The sequence below is a fragment of the Carcharodon carcharias genome, chromosome 13 (genome assembly GCF_017639515.1).
Source record: "Carcharodon carcharias isolate sCarCar2 chromosome 13, sCarCar2.pri, whole genome shotgun sequence".
NCBI lineage: Eukaryota > Metazoa > Chordata > Chondrichthyes > Lamniformes > Lamnidae > Carcharodon > Carcharodon carcharias.
This window is the reverse complement of record NC_054479.1, coordinates 87,809,146-87,827,300: the sequence shown is the minus strand read 5'-3', so window position 1 is coordinate 87,827,300 and position 18,155 is coordinate 87,809,146. Positions and strand designations below refer to the sequence as shown.

Here is an 18,155-nt window from a genome sequence, read left to right as displayed (position 1 = left end):
ATGGTTTGGGGATTATATCCTGCAATTTTAGTTTTCTGCTAAAACCATCTTGGGTTGATGCTCTGGGAACACTAGAGATTTGATATCTATGATAATACAAGGAGCCTTGGAAGACAGAAGACAGACCGATATAGGTCATTCATCCATCCTCAGCCAAAGATGTAGGGCCTGAAAAAAAACTAGGAGATTAAAGAAACAGCAGCCTTGATAGATTTACAAAATGGGTGGGAATTCTGTGTTCTGCTTTTACTATGAATTAAGCAGTTTGTGACAAACTTGATCTGTAAATAAACAAACAAACAATGGCAGACATGCACAATGCAACAATGGGTAGACAGTCATGATAGACAAATATACAACAGATTATGCTTTACAGAGATCAAAGCAATCTAAAGGAGCTGTGTTCTAGTGAATAGTTATTCATGTACCTGAAGCTGTCTGGCAAATGCCTCATCCTCTTCAAGTTGCGCAAAACGAACAAATGAATCAGTTGAATCATCATCATCATCAACCACAATTATTGGTGGCTCCCATTTCCATTGTTCTCTTGAGGGTGCTTATAAATGTATATTTTTTTTTAAAAAACAGCACAGATGGAAACATTAGCACAGTATCAATTAAAACCCTCTAGGATAAGGGGTTTTTGAAAATGGACTGAACTACAACTTCAGGAGCCAAAAATTAAATCAAATATTTTGTGGATGCAGTGCTGTAGTGTGTACCCTCTTACCCAATCTGATCATTTTATTCACCCAATTATATACCCTTTCAAAAGGTAAGGTATCTCTGGATACTAGGGTACAGTCATTATATGTACCAGATGAACAAGCTAGATGTTCAGAGTTCAAACTCTACCTTCAGGGAAGGGAAGCTACTGCTACTCTGCCCAGCTTACACATGACTCCAATCCACAAGCTGACAGCATCTCATGAAGTAACCCAACAAGACTGCTGTCAATCGCCTTCCTGAAGCAAACTTAGGGAAATAAGAGTATCTGTATTCAAGCAGCCCAAGCTGATATTAGGTCTACAAAGTCCCAATTCATTTAAATTATGTAACATCATGACTCGACTGTAGATAGCACTGACTAAATGGCATACCATTTTCTCTGAACCAATTATAAGCGTAGCCATAGGAGGTTCAGCAATGGAGGCAAATCAACTTACCCACGTCTTGGCTCCAGTAACTGCCAATGACATGATGCAACTTGCCAGACCTGAACTTATATGCATACCTTTCCCCATAAAGACTCAACTGTTACCTGGCCAAATTGACTCCCGTGTACATGCAAGTGTGGAGTCAGTCTATAGTTCCAAAGGGCCACCCCACAGCTAGCACCTCTTTCATGTAACCATGAATGGAGCTCCAAATGTATTTTGTTTAGTGCTGTGATCATGGAGAAGAGAGGAAGAGTTGGAGCCAGAGAAAACTGAAGAGAGAACAACAATTTCACAGGGGTTGGTCAACTGAAAGTGGAGATAGTTTAAGCAAGTGTATCAAATGGTGCAGATCAAAGTCAGAAAAATGGTGTTGAGGTACAGATATGATCTAACTGAATGGTAAGGAGGCAAAGGGCCTACTATTGTTCAGGTCCTAGTGAGTTTGTCTACTTAAGGTTCCTGTATTACTTTTTCTCTGCTGGCAAACAATTACCTCAAATTTCTCACCATTATCCCCTTTGAATTGTTTCTTTAAATGTTTTTCACTGATTGTTTACAATGCATTTAGTTTATTTAGCCAGCTATCCCCTCAAACTTGAAGCTAATCACATAGGTAAGATTATTTTGGATTCAAATTTAATACGTAATCGAGTCAACTAGGAAATTAATTAACCCTGCTTCGTTATACAATACTAAATCTAATACAGCTTCAGCTTCTAGTTAATTCAACATTTAGGAAGCTGTCACTAAAGCTTCTAAAACTCATCTGCCACACTACCTCTGCCCATTTGATTTGTCTAGTTGAAGGTGAAATTCCTGATTACATTGCCCTTGTTACAAGTTCCAATTATTTCTTGCTCAATGATCTGTTCAAAGGTGGAGCCACTGTTAGAGATCTACAAAACTCCTGCCAATGTTTCAGACTCATTTCTAATCTCCATCTATAAATATTCCACCTCCTGATCTTTTGATCAAAGATCCTTCATTACTACTGGCCTCATCAGGGCTCTCCACCTCCTTTCCCAATCTGTCTCTGAAAGGTACTGGAATGTTTATTTCCCAGCCTTGGTCATTTTGCAACCATGTCTCTGTAGTGGTGATCAGATTAAATCTATTCAACTGTCAAATGCTTTATACATTCAGATGGATAAAGAACTTTTAAAAGGTATAAGCCACTATTCTTTGCATGGACCTTTATTTGGTGTACTATTACCACTAAACTGTCCCTTCCTGTTCCACTCCACTGGTCTTTAACCAATTCACTACACTGCTCTGTTAACTCAACTTCTCATCAGGTTTCCAAATTTCCTTTCACCTGGCCCCCACCCCTCACCCCATTCTTAGTTTAAGTCTTTAGCTCAGTTTAAAGTGGAATTCACCCCAACAGAACAGTTTCCCCCTTCCCAGCACTAGTGCCCATATCCCATGAATTAAAACCCCATCTCACACAACTCAGCCAAGTGTTTAATTCTCTAATCTTGATGCTATGTCAATTTATCTGTGGCTCAGGCAGAAATCCAGAAATGGTTTGTTTGCTTAGAACACAGTTTCTAATACCCCATCTCCAGAACCTCATTTAGATTTGCCCCATGTCATTGCTTATGGGCCACAACAGGATTCCCTCAGCTGGAAATCAATATAGTAATTCAAAATGACGAGAAGTCTGCAATTAAATGCACATTTGAAGTCCACAAGGTAGTTAAGAATCATTGAACAGTTTTCAGTAATATTCAAGCTTTCTAGAGTGCCATTATTGGAGGGTAGCATAATTAAAAGGATGGCAATTGAGTTAACTTGACTTCATTTCTACTGAAAAGCCTAAGTGCTTGAGATTAGATTTCCAAACAGATTATTTTCCCCTGGTCAGTAATCACAAAATTATGGTTAAGGAAGCTGAGTTTGTTTTTAAAAAAAAGACAAAAGTGGTTAGAATTCCAATCTTAAAATAAAGAGTATAAATTAAAGGAATTATATATTTAAGCAACTACTTAGAGGAAATGAAAAGTGAGGAGTGGAATTAGACCAAGTGGCTCAAGGAGAAACACTTAGATTTGATGGGCTGAATGGTCTACTCTGTTGCTGTACATGTGATTCTACTAAATTCATGCTAAAGAAATTTAACTAGGACTACCAGTAATTAAGTTATTTTTAGAATTCAAAATTATGTTAACAGGGAAACTGCAACAGCATTAAGCAAACCTTTCCCAAATTTCCATATAAAAATAAATGCAGGAACCTACCTGTTTCATCATCGTCCAGGAGATCAATCCAGTCACTTGCACCATTTGCTAAAATAGCCAGTGTGGAGTTTGGAGAAGATGCTGAAGATTTCAAAGCAGAGGTGATTGCAAAACCACCTGTGCACAATTCAAAGGCAGAGGATGTTGGTGCTGAATCTATTCTTCCATTCTCCTTCAAACATGCATTGCTGGCCTTGAATATTGAAGGACTTCGTGAATTTGAACTGCTGGCAACTGGCAAACTTTCAGAACTCGATTTTGCTCTTTTCATTGTTGGCGAATAGTGAGAGCTGGAGACTGTTGAAGGAGAATGACAATGTGTGGCAACAGAGTAGTTTGTTTTAACAGGAGGGGCACTGGAATCTCTTGACTTGGAAAATAGTTTTGACTCTGTACGAGATTTTTTTAATTGTAAGTATTTTTTGGTAGCAGCAGCTTTGGTAGTGTTTGCTCTTTTTGAATTTGGACTTGGGAAAGATTTATTTTGCTTTGGTTTTAAACAAACAGGGCTCTTCAACAAGCAGGAAGGATAGGCTTCACAGTCTTCTACAACTAACCTCTTGGCATGTTTTTCAGGTGTCCAAGTTGCAGTATTGTTTGTCATTACAAGGCACCTCTTTGGTGGAAGGGTACTGGTCTGTGCAACCTAAAACACAGCAAAGTTCAAGTGAAAAACATAGCAGTCAACGTATTGATAATACCACTGTTTCTGCGTGAAGATATGGCAAATAACCTTATTTCCTTTTCAGCTGTTACAATGGATGACACTGCAAAGCTGAAAGAGCCAATTCTTCCACAACCTCAGTTAAGCAAGTTACAAAACACTTCCCAAAAATAAAGCTCAATACATAGTTCAAAAAAAGGCTACAATGACAATCCAAACATAAAATAGCCAGCAAGGTATGCAAGTCTTCTGTTCTCATCCCTGTGTACATCTGACACAGGACAAAGCAATTTGAAGCATCACTACCACTCCCATGTATGGCGTAGGATAAACACTAATCCTGCTAACCATCCTTTGCCTTCTATGACAGTGGAGCTCCATCTAGTGCTGAAGTCAAGAACTGGTGAATTTAATTCAATAATGAAGATTAGAGGAGTTAGGCTTTTCAGCTGAATCATGTAGAGGGGGTAGCTGGTGGCACAATGAAATGAGGAAGAGTTGTCACCATGGTATCTAACTACCTTGAATGAATGCAAGGCTGGTGTTGAGCACTAGGTGACTTCAGCTTCATTAGAGAGGGGAGAATATTTAAGTACTACTTCAAATCAGTTCCAAAATACAAGTTCATCCAGGTATTGAGTATCATTTAGAGAGAGTGGCAGGGGGAGCTGCAATTACTAATCCTATTAAAAAGGGAATTTAAAAAAAACCGGCCCAGCTATTATGCTATCAACCCGGAGGTCAAAAGCTCGGATTGATTTAACACCTCCATGTATGCCTAGAATTCTTCCAAGTTAAAGCACTTTGCATTGTAGTTGCTGTGCATGAACAGATGGCAATTTGTCAGAGTAATGCCCTGCAAACAGCAATAAAACAAAGTGACCAGGTTTAAAGAGATGATAGTTGAGAGATAAGTGGTAACCAGTACACTGGGAGAATTTGCCTGCTCTTCAAATAGTGATGTGGTCTTATACATCAGGGAGGGGGGAAAAATGAAGCTTGGTTTACTATCTCGGCCAAAATATAACACCCTCAGAATAGCTTTGCCTGTCAGCCTGGACTGTGCAATCAAGCAGAGTGAAGCTTGAACCCACAATTATCTGACTCTCATGCTATGACAATTTGAAAAACTGCATTGCACTTGCAGTGCAGAGCTAGCCATTTGGCCAACTGGTCACGCTATTGTTTATGCACCAGACTTCTCCCAGCCTTCATTTAACCCTATTAACATATCCTTTAATCCTTTCTCCCATGCATATCCAGCATCCATTAAATGTATCTGTGCTATTTGCCACAGTTACTCCTTGTGGTTGCAAGGTCCACATTCTAAACTAGGTAAAGACATTGCTCCTGAAATCCCTATTGAATTCATAACACCTGGTTCAGACCTCCCCTGCTAAAGAGGCATTTGTCTAAAAAACCTAGATCGCCGTCAAGTCAACTTTGTCTTTTTTCTCTCTTTCCCAGCCCCCCCAAATAAAAAACAGCCCCAGCCTGTTCAGTCCTTGATAGTTATAACCTCAGTACTTGTATCATTCTAGTAAACAATTTTTTCACCTTTGCCACTATCTCTGTACCCGATGGAGACCAGACTTGTGCATAGTCCATGTGGTCTAACCAAGATTTGATAGAAATCTTGGCTTTCATTCTATCTCACTTGAAACAACCCCTTTGTTTGCATCTTATTGTCCAAGTTAAGCAACTTTGTATCTGCAACTACAGATTATTTTGCTCCACTACTCCAGTTAGACATTTTCCAAATGGGTATGTGGCAGATTTTTCCTACCAAAATATACACCACATTTACCTACATGAAGTTTAATAATTAGACACCCATTGAGCAATTTTCACTGTCCTTTGCTATGTTCCAGCTCTCCATTAACTACACTTAATTCAATGTTGTCCTCAAATGTGGTAATTGATATTTTGAATTCGAATCAAATCCAAATAGTTTATATAAAAAGTTGAAGTGGTCTCAGCCCTGATCTTTGCAGAACATCACTTCCCACCTTTTGTCATCTAGGCTGGCATCATAAACACTCCTGTTGAACACCACTTGGAGGAAGCACTGAATGTGGCAAGGGCACAGAATGTATTCTGGATGGGGCGGGGACTTTGCTGTCCATCATCAAGAGTGGCTTGGTAGCACCGCCACAGACTGAGTCCTAAAGGACATGGCTGCTAGACTGGGTCTGTGGCAAGTAGTGAGAGAACCAACAAGGAAAAACATACCTGACCTCATCCTCACCAACCTACCCATCACTGATGCATCTGTCCATAACAGTATTGGTAGGAGTAACCACCTTGTAGAAACATTTTCCAGTCTTCACATTGAGGATACCCTCCCATGTTGTGTAGCAGTGCTAAATGGGATAGATCTCAAAACAGATCCAACAACTCAAGACTGGGCATCCATGAGATGATGTGAGCCAACAGCAGAAATAATATTCAACTACAATCTGTAACCTCAGCCTGGAATATCTCCCACACTGCCATTACCACCAAGCCAGGGATCAACCCTGGTTCAATGAAGCATGCAGGACAGCATGCCTGGAGCAGCACCAGGCATACCTAAAAATGAGGCAACTTGAAGCTACACAGAACTACTTGTGTGCCAAACAGCATAAGCAGGTGATAGAGCGCCAAGCGATCCCACAACCAACAAATCAAATCTAAGCTCTGCAATCCTGCCACAGTCAGTCATGAATGGTGGAGGACAATTAAGCAACTCACTGGAGGAGGCCGCCCCACAAATATCCCCATCGTCAGTCCAGCATAACAAAACAAACGATAAGGCTAAAGCATTTGCAAGAATCTTCAGCCAGAAGTGCCGAGCAGGTAATCAATCTCAGCTTCCTCCTGAGGTCCCCAGCAATACAGATACCAGTCCTCAGCCAATTCAATTTACTCTACGAGATAAAAGAAACATCTGAAGGCACTGGGTAATATTCTGACACCACCAGCCATCACTGCTGCGGGACTCAACCTTAGAATCTTGTGTTATAATCCCCAGTTTGAGAAGCCCAGACAGGTATAAACTGGGGTCCTACAAGGATCAATGCACAATTAATATGATTTAGACTTTGGAATCAATAATTTCTTAATCTGTATACACCAAATTGTAGGGATAGTCACTGAGCAAAACAAATTACAAGCTGACACCAATAAACTTTGTAAAATAGACTATGGCAAATACAACTGAGGCATTTTTCTTACTGAAAGCGCAAGGTAGGCTTAGTAAATAAGAATCTAAATGGGGTACGGGGCAAAGAGATCTTGAGCTCAAATGTATAAATCATACACCAATACAAAAGCAAAATACTGCCAGTACCACAAGCCTGGAAACAAAATTAAATGCTGGAACTACTCAGCAAGTCTAGCAGCAACTGTGGAGAGAGAAGCAGTTAACATTTCAGGTCTTCTGATGAGAAGTACACAAAAAAAAAATCAATTGTAACATGCGTCATAAAAACAAATCAAGCACTCGGGTCTATTTCTAGAGGGCACAGAAATAATGCTGCCAGTCACAAATGGTATTCTATGCAATTGTGATGAAAGATAAACTACCTATCCTTCCTTCTCTACTTGTCTTCAGTCTCGACATGCCTGACCATTCCATCCTCCTCTATTGCCCATCCACCACTGTCCAGTTAGATGGAACTACAATTGCCTGGTTCCATTATCTAATCATAGCCAAAGGATCACCTGCAATGGCTTCTCTTCCTTCTTCACAGTAAGCTCTGGTTGTTCAAGTATGTTCCTCAGGCTCCTCTTGTCATTTTAAGAGGTCTGAGGGGCAGCATGTAAAAGAGTTCATTTCCACATATATACTGACAACATCCAGCTCTCAAGCATCTCTTTTGAGTACTCCATTTTCTATATTGTCAGAGTACTGTTTAAACAGAAATTTCCTTGAGCTAAATATTGGAAAAGCTGAACCCAATGTCTTTGGTCCCTGCTCCAAACTGATCCCTAGCCAACAACTCCTTCCTTCTCCCTTAGAAGGGAGGCTGAACCATAGTTTGCAATCATGTTATTTGACATGATATCAGCTACTCTAAACCAGGTCATCCAAAACTCTGTTGCCCATGTCTTAACTCACATCAAAGCTATTTACCCATGAACCCTGCTTGTAATCCTACATTGGCTCCCACCTGAGGCACCTTGATTTTGAAATTCTCAACCTCATTTCCAAATCCCTCTATGGCCACAGCCCTCTCCATCAGTAATCTCCTTCAGCCCCACAATCTGAGGTACACATGCTCCTCTAATTTGGCCTGTGCCTCCCTGGTGGTTATGGCCTTGGCAGCTAAAGACAAGATCTCAAATTACCTCCCTAAACATCTGCCCCCACCCCCCCCCACCACCACCCCCCTTAAAACTTACTTCCCTCACCAAGCTTTTAGTTATGTCTTTATGCTGTCAAATTTGTTTTATGATGCTCCCGTCAAACATCCAAGAGTAACCTAAAAAGGTGCTATATGAATATCATTTGTTGGATAGAAGTGAAGTTATGCCAAATTTATATCAAACCTCAGTTACACTTGGGAGTGAGTGATAACCAGAGCTGCATACTACAGAAGCCAGTAAAAAAAAAAGGTGCAAAAGTAAATAAGTTTAAGGATGATACCAGAACTGAGATTAAACTCATCAGGAAAGGTGAGCAGGCTCTTTCCTTGAAGGCAGAGGGGTGACTTCAGTTTGTGTATTGGGCAACTGCAAAAAGAGGCCATCAATGCAAGGCAAATGCTGAGAAATCAAATGGGGAACTCATAAGAAAATTGCTTTATCTAGAGTACGTGGAAGAATAGTTGGAGCAAATCATATAATTGCCTCTATTCAGTTCCCTTGTGCTTACACTGTCATGACCATGGATCCTATCCCTGAATTACTTATGGATCTATTGAATTTTTAAGACAGACTTTTTTTTCAAAAAAAAAGTCTCAGCCAGCTTTTGCTTGCAAGGTAACCACTTGCTGGAAAATTCCTATGCAGACTCAACCAACTAGTTCAGAGAACGGAATGTAGCACCTAAAAGGTGTGATACGTCCTGCTTCAGGCAAAGGCACTTCAAAGGAAAAAAGATACAATGCAATCGCTTGTGGTTGCGGAGATAATGGAAAATGATTACTATGTCAGCCAAAACTACCTGTTGAGTTATATCAGGGATAGGAGTTTTAAAAAGCCAACTGCAACCCTAGTTCTGCACTACTCTGGTGTGTGTCTGTGTGCCTGTGTGTGTGGTGTGAAGGTCACAGCTGAAGACCACCAGCTGGACATCCCTACATTTGCAGTTTAAAAAAAAAACCTGATTGCTGGAAGTCACAGGTCAGCAAAGCCAGAGTCAAAAAGAAAACAAGACAACTCCTTTCAGCTAATCTGCAGAACCAAGAATCTCCAACCAACTGCTCAAATGCCAAAGTCAGCGCTACTAGAATCGCCCCGATGTTTCACCATTTACTCTTCATGGACGAGCCAAAGGACTGATTCATATATTTTTAAACTTTATTTCTAATCTGTGAATCTGTGTTGCTTTATTATTTCATGTTTAGTAACCAGTAAACTCTAACTCAAGGCAGCCTGGTTAACTTAGCTCCTTTTAAAGCATAAATACATTTGGGCTAGAAAAAGGTATCCACAAGGGAAGGAATCCTTTTCAAATTAACCTTGTTACGACCAACTGAGGGGGATGAATAAAGAAAGGGAGCCAGTTCATCCCTCCTCAACCAGAAGCATAACAATTTAGGGTACCTCATCCAGGATCATAAATTGGGAGGATCTCACCTGGGGACTGGTCATAACAATGCTTGTAGGTGAGGATGGGCAGAGGCCTAGTTGGAGCACTAACAATGGCATGCCTTAGTTGGCCAGAATTTACAGTTCAGAAGCAGGTCATCCAATGTAATAAGTAGGATAAAAGCCACAGTCTCAAAGCAGCGATGGGAAGTTTAGGCCTGATTATCTAGTCCCTTGCACAAAGTTATCAAAAAGTTCAATGTGTAGGCTAGAAGAGGCAAAAAAGAAAAAACCTTAGATTAATTCAAGTGGGATGTCATGGCAGGTAGTGGGGGAAAAAAAAGTGGGATGGAGGAGCAGTGGTTCTTTTTGGATGGAGGAGTCAAACCTCAATGTCTTTCATCAGTAATTCAAATTCCAATCTTCTTTTCCCATAGCACCAAAGATTCACTCTTAAAGCCCCTTCAGCAAATTAGGTGCCTCAAATGATTTGTAAATTTTGAGCAGCCAGATTTTCAACCAACTCCTAAACCACAACAACTTACCTCCACACGAAAACTGTTCCATATCACATCAAATTAGCCAGATGTACTGATATTTACAGCAAATTTACTACCAGACAAAATCCATTACTTTAAACTCTTCCTTCAGTCAACCATGCCACCGTTCATTTCTTCTAACGAAGTTAGAGAATTTACAGCCACATAAATACTGTGACTAGAAAAGCAGAAAGCGTTTCCACTAATTGAAGCATTGAGTGTTTTCTCGAACAATACTGAAAAGCCAACTGGAGAACAGGCTATTTCAGATCTGCTAAGATCTTATGATCTCACTTCCCCAGAAGATCTTTACCATATGACAGGGTTCAGAGTGGCCAAAGCAAAAAGGTCTGAATTTTGTGACAAGGAATCATCTACACATAAAGCAAGCAGCAAAGTCGCTACAGCAAGAGGAGTTGGAAAATTAAAGCACTTACCTGTGGCAAATGCAAATAATTTGACAATTCCACCCATTTGATGTAGTGTAAAAGTACTGAGATCAGCAGTTGCTAGCACCTCACAAAAATTCCAGTTATCTTAGTCTCAAAGTTCAAAATCAATGGAAGTTTAGGTATTTATAGTTGAACTTTCAGTGCAAACAGCTATTCAAGTATAACCTCATTTACTGGAGAAGTGGAATCCATATTCAGAAATTGTGAAAGTGCAGGGAGGGGAAGAGAAGGAGGAAAAGGTAAAGAGATAGAGACAACTACTGTGAAGATACTATGCAATTACAATACTCCTGTTATGTGCAGTAACCACTCTTCAGTTAGGTCATGCCCTCAAATGATTTCAGATAATTTTATGAATGCAGATTTGCGTATTAAATAGCATGGTTTGCCAGAATAACATCCAACCAGCATTAGCAAGTGGCAAATGAGGTATTTCCTCATCTAAAAACATCTTTTTGACAAGATTATATCCTAGCATTCCATAAAGATGCAAGATGAAAATCTGACTAAATAGATGTTAGCAACCTTGCAATAACAAATAAACATACACAAATAGGAGGTTCCTTTAGAACAAAAAGGCAAAGCATGCTGCATTGCAATTAAGGACTGCAATTTCCTCTAGAATGATTCTATGAAGCAAATCCACACAAGGGAATCACTGACCAGCAATGCAATGGACAGGGCACAGACAATATTGATGAAAGAAGTTCTTTGGGTTATGGAGAAAGCTTGTCAGATGTGACAAAGGTGGATGTTACTTGAAGCCCATGAACATGCAGTTCTGTGTGCTACAGGCTCGAGTACAGAAACAAAAAAAAAAAAACTGAGCCACAAGACAGGTGCTCCAAAGCACAGTTGCTCTGCACACTGCAGAATTGCTTCAACATTTACAAGGAGGGCCAACTCCAAGTACTTGGTGGTTCTCTACACCAGGATGAATGCTTACAGTGGGCAGGAGAGCTGGTACCAGGCATTGACCCCTGCTGTGCAGCTGCATGGCAGCCTTGGGACCAGCAAGAACAACTACTCCAATCACAGGGTCCCTGTCTCCTACCTTAATGCTCCTCCAATCAGATTCTGGTCTGATCTCTAAAGGAGTAGCAGAAGGAGGGAGAAAACCTGTGATTGGAAGGGCTGGAGCAACAAGCATGGAAAGACCAAATATGATTGGAGGAGCTGCTCTGTCTCTTCTGCACTTGCTTTTCTAATCAACTCTGCAGTCAGTTCCTGCTCTCAGTTGAGATTAAGCCCTGTACCAGCCTTGAAAGTCAGAACACATTTAAAATGATGGATTTCCAAAATGCCAATGGCAAAATTCATATCAGGGATGAGAAATTTAAGTTTGAATGATGTCCAAAGCTAGAACCTAAACTTAAAGAAAGCCATTTGTGAATACATGAATAAATAGGTGTAAACATATGGTAGATGAGCAATAGTAAACGTTTAAAGAAATAACCTACAATTCAACTAAAAACTCCCCTGGGTAATAAAATAGTACCATCATGGCTGACCAAAGAAGTCAAGGTCAAATTACAAGAGGCTTATGTTATCAAAGGAGCAATAAGTCCAAGGATTGGAGGGTTTTTAAAAACCCAAGGATGACCAAGAAATTGATTGAGGGAGAAAACAGAATAAGTAAACTAGCAATGTAAAAATATTAAGAGCTTTTGAGAATGTAAAGAGATTAGTAAAAGCAAACATGGGTCCTTTCGAGGCAGAGAAATTATAATCAGCAATAAAATGGCAGAAATATTAAACAGTATCTTCTACCGTTAAGACAATCATACTGGATATTGTGGGAACCAAGGGTCAAAAAGGTTGAGAAACTTTAATTAGCAAATATGTTGCACTCAAACGAACAGGAATAAAAGCTGACAAAATCCCTGGACCCGATGGCCCACATCCTAGGGTTTTAAGAGATGGCTGCAGACAATGGGGAGACATTGAACTCTGGCAGATCAAAACCAAAGCTCTGGAACAGCTCCTATGGATTGGAAGGTAATAAAGACAACCCTACTGTTTGAAAATCAAAGAAGAAAGGCCAGCTGGCTTAATACAAGCTATAGGAAATAATGATATAGTCTATTAAGGATGTATTAAAAAAAGGCACGGGGAAGTGGGGGAGGGGGGGATCAAAAACAGTATGATTAGGTAGAGTCAATAAGATTTTATTGAATCTTTCAAATGATTTCCTTACTTGCAGCATAAATAAAGGGAAATAAAGGATTTTCAGAAGGTATTGATAAAGGTAAAGAGGTTGTAACATAAGATTAGGGCAACATATTAACATGGATAAATGATTCAGTGGATAGAAATCAGTAGGAATGAAGTCGGCTGCAGGGTTTAACTAGTAGAATGCCACAAGGATCAGAGCTTGGCCCCAGCCATTTACAGTGTATATTAATTACTTAATCAAGGGGATTGGTAATATATCAAAATTAAAACAGCTATGGCAGAAAGCAAGCTACAAAGTGCACAAAAGTTACAACGGGATGTGGAACCAGTTAAGTGATTGGACAGAAACTGGCAGCTGGAGTATGTGGGGGAAGTGCAAAATATGGCAAGAATGGAAAAGCAGAATCATTTTTAAAAAGGCGAGTGTTGGGGTTCAGAAGGATTTCTGGGTCCATGTATACAAATCACAATGCTAGCATGCAGAAACAACAAGCAATATTCACTTTTAGAGTACAAGGGTAAGGAACTTTTCCTAAAATTAACTAAGACTTTGGTGAAACAACACCTGGAACACAGGGGGCACAGTTTTGGTCTCTTTACCAAAGGAGGATACAATTGCCTTAGATGAGCTGTAATGAAGGTACTTGATTCCTGGAGGAAAGGGTGGTTATATGAAGATAAATTGCAGAGTGGGCCAATATTCTAGATAGAAAAAAAATTTAAATGTATGTAATCTTATTGGGTTTGAGGGGTCAATGCTAAGAGCATGTTTCCTCTGGCTAGAGAATCTAGAACTAAGGGCCGTAAGCACAGTACAAGGATCAGCTATTTAGGACAGGGGAGAAATTTCTTCAAATAGTTGAGAATATTTGGAATTCTCCACCCTAAAAAGGCTGTGGAAAATTCACAAGTATATTCAAGACATATGGGGATAAGGCAGAACTGGAGTTGACGTAAGCATTTTGCAATGACCTTGCTGAATGACAGAGCAGCCTTGAGCAATACTGCCTAATTCTATTTCTTAGGATTGCAATAGTGATTTCACTGATATTGCCCTCAATTTTGCTCCTTTAAATGTAAGTTGCAGAGTTGAGCAGAGCCAGTAGCTGGATTAGTGGTCCGTCACGAGATCTAGCACCTCAAATTCTACTAGACTATTCTAAAACCACCCACTTATGATCATTCTGGACAAACTACCAGTTTTTTTTAAAAAAAGAAAAACAGCCTCCTTAACCCCTCCTGCTCCATCCATCCTCTAAACAAGTGTAATGAGCTCATGGACATCTGTCACCAACAGAGACTATCCATTCAGCTCCAACTGCCCTCCAAGCCAAACTGCCAACACTAGATGTAAAATTGCAGCAGCTCAAGTCTTCATGTCATTACTCCCCAAACTCACCAGTTGCCCACCTTTGTAAATGACCACCCCAACTTTCCTTTTTTCTATAGTCCTTGGACATGTTGTCATCTTCCTAATTAATACCTTTCCAGCAATTTCTGTTGAGCTTCTGCAATCACATTTCCTTACCTGCCACAGCCCAATAAACAGCCCTAATTGAAGTCCCAAACGACAGTCCAACTGCTGCAACATTCATGACCAACCTGCTCCATCTCTGGACCTTTGACATAGCCAACCTCCACCCTTCTCCATTATTCAGCTCAATGGCCCTTGCTTAGTTGTAGTATTAACCAAGCAGTCATGCGAGACTGGTCTCCAGAAGTGGCTTCCCTTCCAGCTCTTATACTGTTAAATTTCTCCAACATATTGCTGACAGCCAGCTGCCAATTTGTTGCAAAACTGTTTCTTACCAAGGATTTCCTTCAGTTTAAAATTAATACCAAAGACATCAGCCTCTGCCAAAAACTTTAGCAACGCTACCTAGCCACCATCACAGGTGGAACTAGAATACCCCAGTATTCAGACTATCCAAACCAAGCTTCCCATCCCATATCTTCTGCACCATATGTATTGCCTACCTCTATCATACCCAATGTGCTGATGGAGTATTCATTGATCCCTTTGTTGCCTCTGTATTCCACTAATCTGATGCTCTAACCAAACTTCTGTAATTCACCCTGCATAAAGAGGGACAGACTCAGGGGGATGCATAACCAACACCACAGAACATCTCAAACACTAGTGTTCTTATCCTGATCTGAACCAAGTCCTACTCACCCATCCTTGCTAATGTACATTGATCACTCCACAATTTGAAGGAATTTAAACACCAGGATGAGAATTAACTTTATAGTGTCATCTCCATCCACCCCAAAAAAATACTTACTCAAAGCTTAGAATACCCTTCCCTAGAAGTCGATTCCCCCAACTGACTACCCATTCCTCTGCCCTTCCTTTACAATCCACCATTGCAGATAGCTCCCAAGCCCCTTATGATTCTGGCTTCAATCCCCTCCCTACCTGCCCCAACTTTGTAAAAGCCTACTTTGAGAAGCTTTTTTCACCCTTCTCCTCTATCCTATTTGGCTTGACAGTCAATTCTTATGTCTTTCAAGAGCTTTGGGACTTCTATTTTAAGACCATATGCACATGCAAATAGTTTACCTGACTTTCCAATCCCTTTTAAATATGAAACACTTTCATTGGAAACAAAAACAGGGCTATACCACTTGTTTCTTCACAGGTTGGGAGCTAGCTGCTCCAACACATTCCCATTCAGTCTCAAGGTCATTAGTGACAGATATAATAGGTACTCATTGCAACCATCTACCACCTGCAGCCTGGAAACAAAGTGTAGGAGCCTCAAATCAGATTCAAACTATTCCCATCCTGCCAAACTCCCTAAAATTTAACAGGCACGTTACTCTGCTGGCCAGTGAAAGTTGGTTCTGACAGAGTGTGTCAAGGTGCAATTAAGTGCCATCATTGGCAGTTAATATCTAATGTACCTTGAGCATTGGCCCAAATGGTCTATTCATATTACATGAGTTCACAGTTTCCAGAATGTGCTTTTATTCAACAATGAAATTACTGTCTTCCCATCCTCTTTTTCAATGTTTATATAGGGAAGTGACCTGTTCCTGCATCTCTCCCAATATCCCTCTCAAACTTGTTGGAATGAAGCACACAAGACTCAGCATTGGCTAAATTGCATTGTAAGCACCAGTCTGAAGGATCAAACTACTTTTCCTGATGTTAACTTGAGGGAAGCAGATTTAAGTTTGATGGTAGAAGATAAAAGGCCAACTCACAGATTTGGGCTTTCTCCCTTCATTAGTAATTCTCCTATCCTGGAATGTAGTCTCCACTTGATATGGTTTACTGTTCTTCTTGGCAAAAACAGGGCTTAAAACAAAAAAAAAACATTTTAAAAAAGAGAAAGAGAGGGAAGTGAGAAATTCATGGCTCAAAAATGCATAGATGCTGCATTCTGCAGTGACGGTTGAAAATGTAGTACTTTAAAGCCCCAACTTCTATACCTGGGCGTCTCAGGAATTTCAAATTCTGACTCACTGGAATCCATCTCAAATAAATATCCTTTGTTCAGGGGATCAGGGCTGAGATATTTTGCCTCCTCGCAAGATTCATTTTCTTCCAGTCCATCCAAAGTCTGATCCATGTTGTTTTGCTTATTTTAACGGAGTGTTAAAAACCTATAGGCAATCCAGTCAAGTTGGAACACAATGAGCGCTAATAAGTAGCTAACAGTAAAACTGGCCCCAATGCAATCCTCAGGATCTGCATTAAAATAACAGATGGAAATGATTAGAGCATGACTGCAAACTTGTTTTAATCTCCATACATTGACATTCACCATGTGATAAAAAAAGTACAATACAAAAATCTTGTCCAAAGTTAAGAGCATGGAATCAAGTGCCCTTGACTGCTGGTTTATTCCAGGACCCAGCGTCAAGAAAACACCCTGCTGCATGCAAGGACCTCCAGCAAAGGTCCAAGATTTCAGACCAACCAAACAGCCAACACAGAACTTCTGGGAAACTTCAAGGTTGTAGCATATGAGGCAGACAGCTTCCAGTAAACTCAAATTAGAATGAAATCCCTGTAAGAAACCCTGAAAAAAAAAAACTGTAATTTCCATTTCCTCTTACACTGTAACACTATATTACTATGGTTTTCCATATTAAAATGAAGCTATTTGAAGTACTGCCATTAAACTTCCCTTCAAGTAAAAAAAATCTAGCATATTTCAAAGAAATTTGCTACACATTTCTAAATTCTAATGCAATTTGCTTGCTGAGGCAATTAAAAGAAAACTTGGATGAGATACAATGGCAAGTAATCCCATTTAAAACCTACAAACTCTAAATTTTTAAAAATAGTCAGATTTTTAATTAGGGATTAAAATGATTATTTATTAACTTTAGTTAATATGCTGCCTTGAGATTAGACCACTCATTTCTGAGTTCTAAGCACAATTACTGCACAAATCAAAATATGTTTTTCTTTGATTTGAGATGGTACTGACCTGAGATATTACTACTATCAAAAGATTGTACACTAGGAAGTGACCTAATAGGTCTTTATAATTATGAAGGAGTAAGAGGATATACGTAGAGAGAACATTTCCCACTTACAGGAGAATTCAAAATCAGAGACAATAATTAAAGCAGTTATTAGTACATCCAATAGGAATTTTTTTTAAATTCTCTACTGAGTGGAAACTCAGTATAACAGAAAGAGACACAAATAGCTTAGATGCTTCCAGAAGCAAGCTAGACAAGTACATTAGGAAAAAAAATGCTGAATGACTGACAGTACAAGCACCAGCATAGATTAATTTGGCCAAATAGCATGCTTCTGCATTGTATACTGATGTAATATTTATTTCAAAATAGCACACTGTCACAAGCAATACAAATAAAAAGGTCATTTTTCAGAAACTGTGCAGTAAACCCATTTAAGGCCTAATCTGTTTGCTCCATTAAAGAGCAGGGATCTCTGGCACCCTAGGCTTTCCTCAATCAAGAGCAGATTAACTGGTCATTCACTTGTGGAAAGTCTTGCATACATGTGACTACAAATTAATAGTTACAGCTGCACAAAATAATTGAGAATTTATGAACATTTGAGGCATCACAATTTATTTTAAAATTGATTGGTTTGTAACAGCTTTTGAAATTAACTTATTTTAAATACTTTCAGATATTCAAATTAATGAATGAGAAAATATTCAGGAATGCAGAAAAAAAGTCTCTTCTTTATAACCTCC

At 39.6% G+C, this 18,155-nt stretch overlaps 1 protein-coding gene across 5 annotated transcripts in view; it reads right to left on the bottom strand.

The window, feature by feature from the left end:
• Positions 1 to 18,155, bottom strand: part of si:ch211-59o9.10 (uncharacterized protein LOC561841 homolog) — a 32,190-nt gene that overhangs the window by 13,138 nt on the left and 897 nt on the right. For 2 of the 5 annotated variants that reach the window (XM_041203657.1, XM_041203656.1), the window contains 4 exons: positions 16,405 to 16,663; positions 16,177 to 16,270; positions 3,401 to 4,046; positions 429 to 556 (listed from right to left, as the gene is read on the bottom strand). In XM_041203657.1, coding sequence (XP_041059591.1) covers positions 429 to 556; positions 3,401 to 4,046; positions 16,177 to 16,270; positions 16,405 to 16,544 — 1,008 coding nt within the window. In that variant the 5' untranslated portion in view covers positions 16,545 to 16,663. Of the gene's footprint in view, positions 1 to 428; positions 557 to 3,400; positions 4,047 to 4,133; positions 4,381 to 16,176; positions 16,271 to 16,404; positions 16,664 to 18,155 lie in introns of those variants that run through there. The other 3 variants (XM_041203659.1, XM_041203660.1, XM_041203658.1) reach the window with 3 other exon arrangements.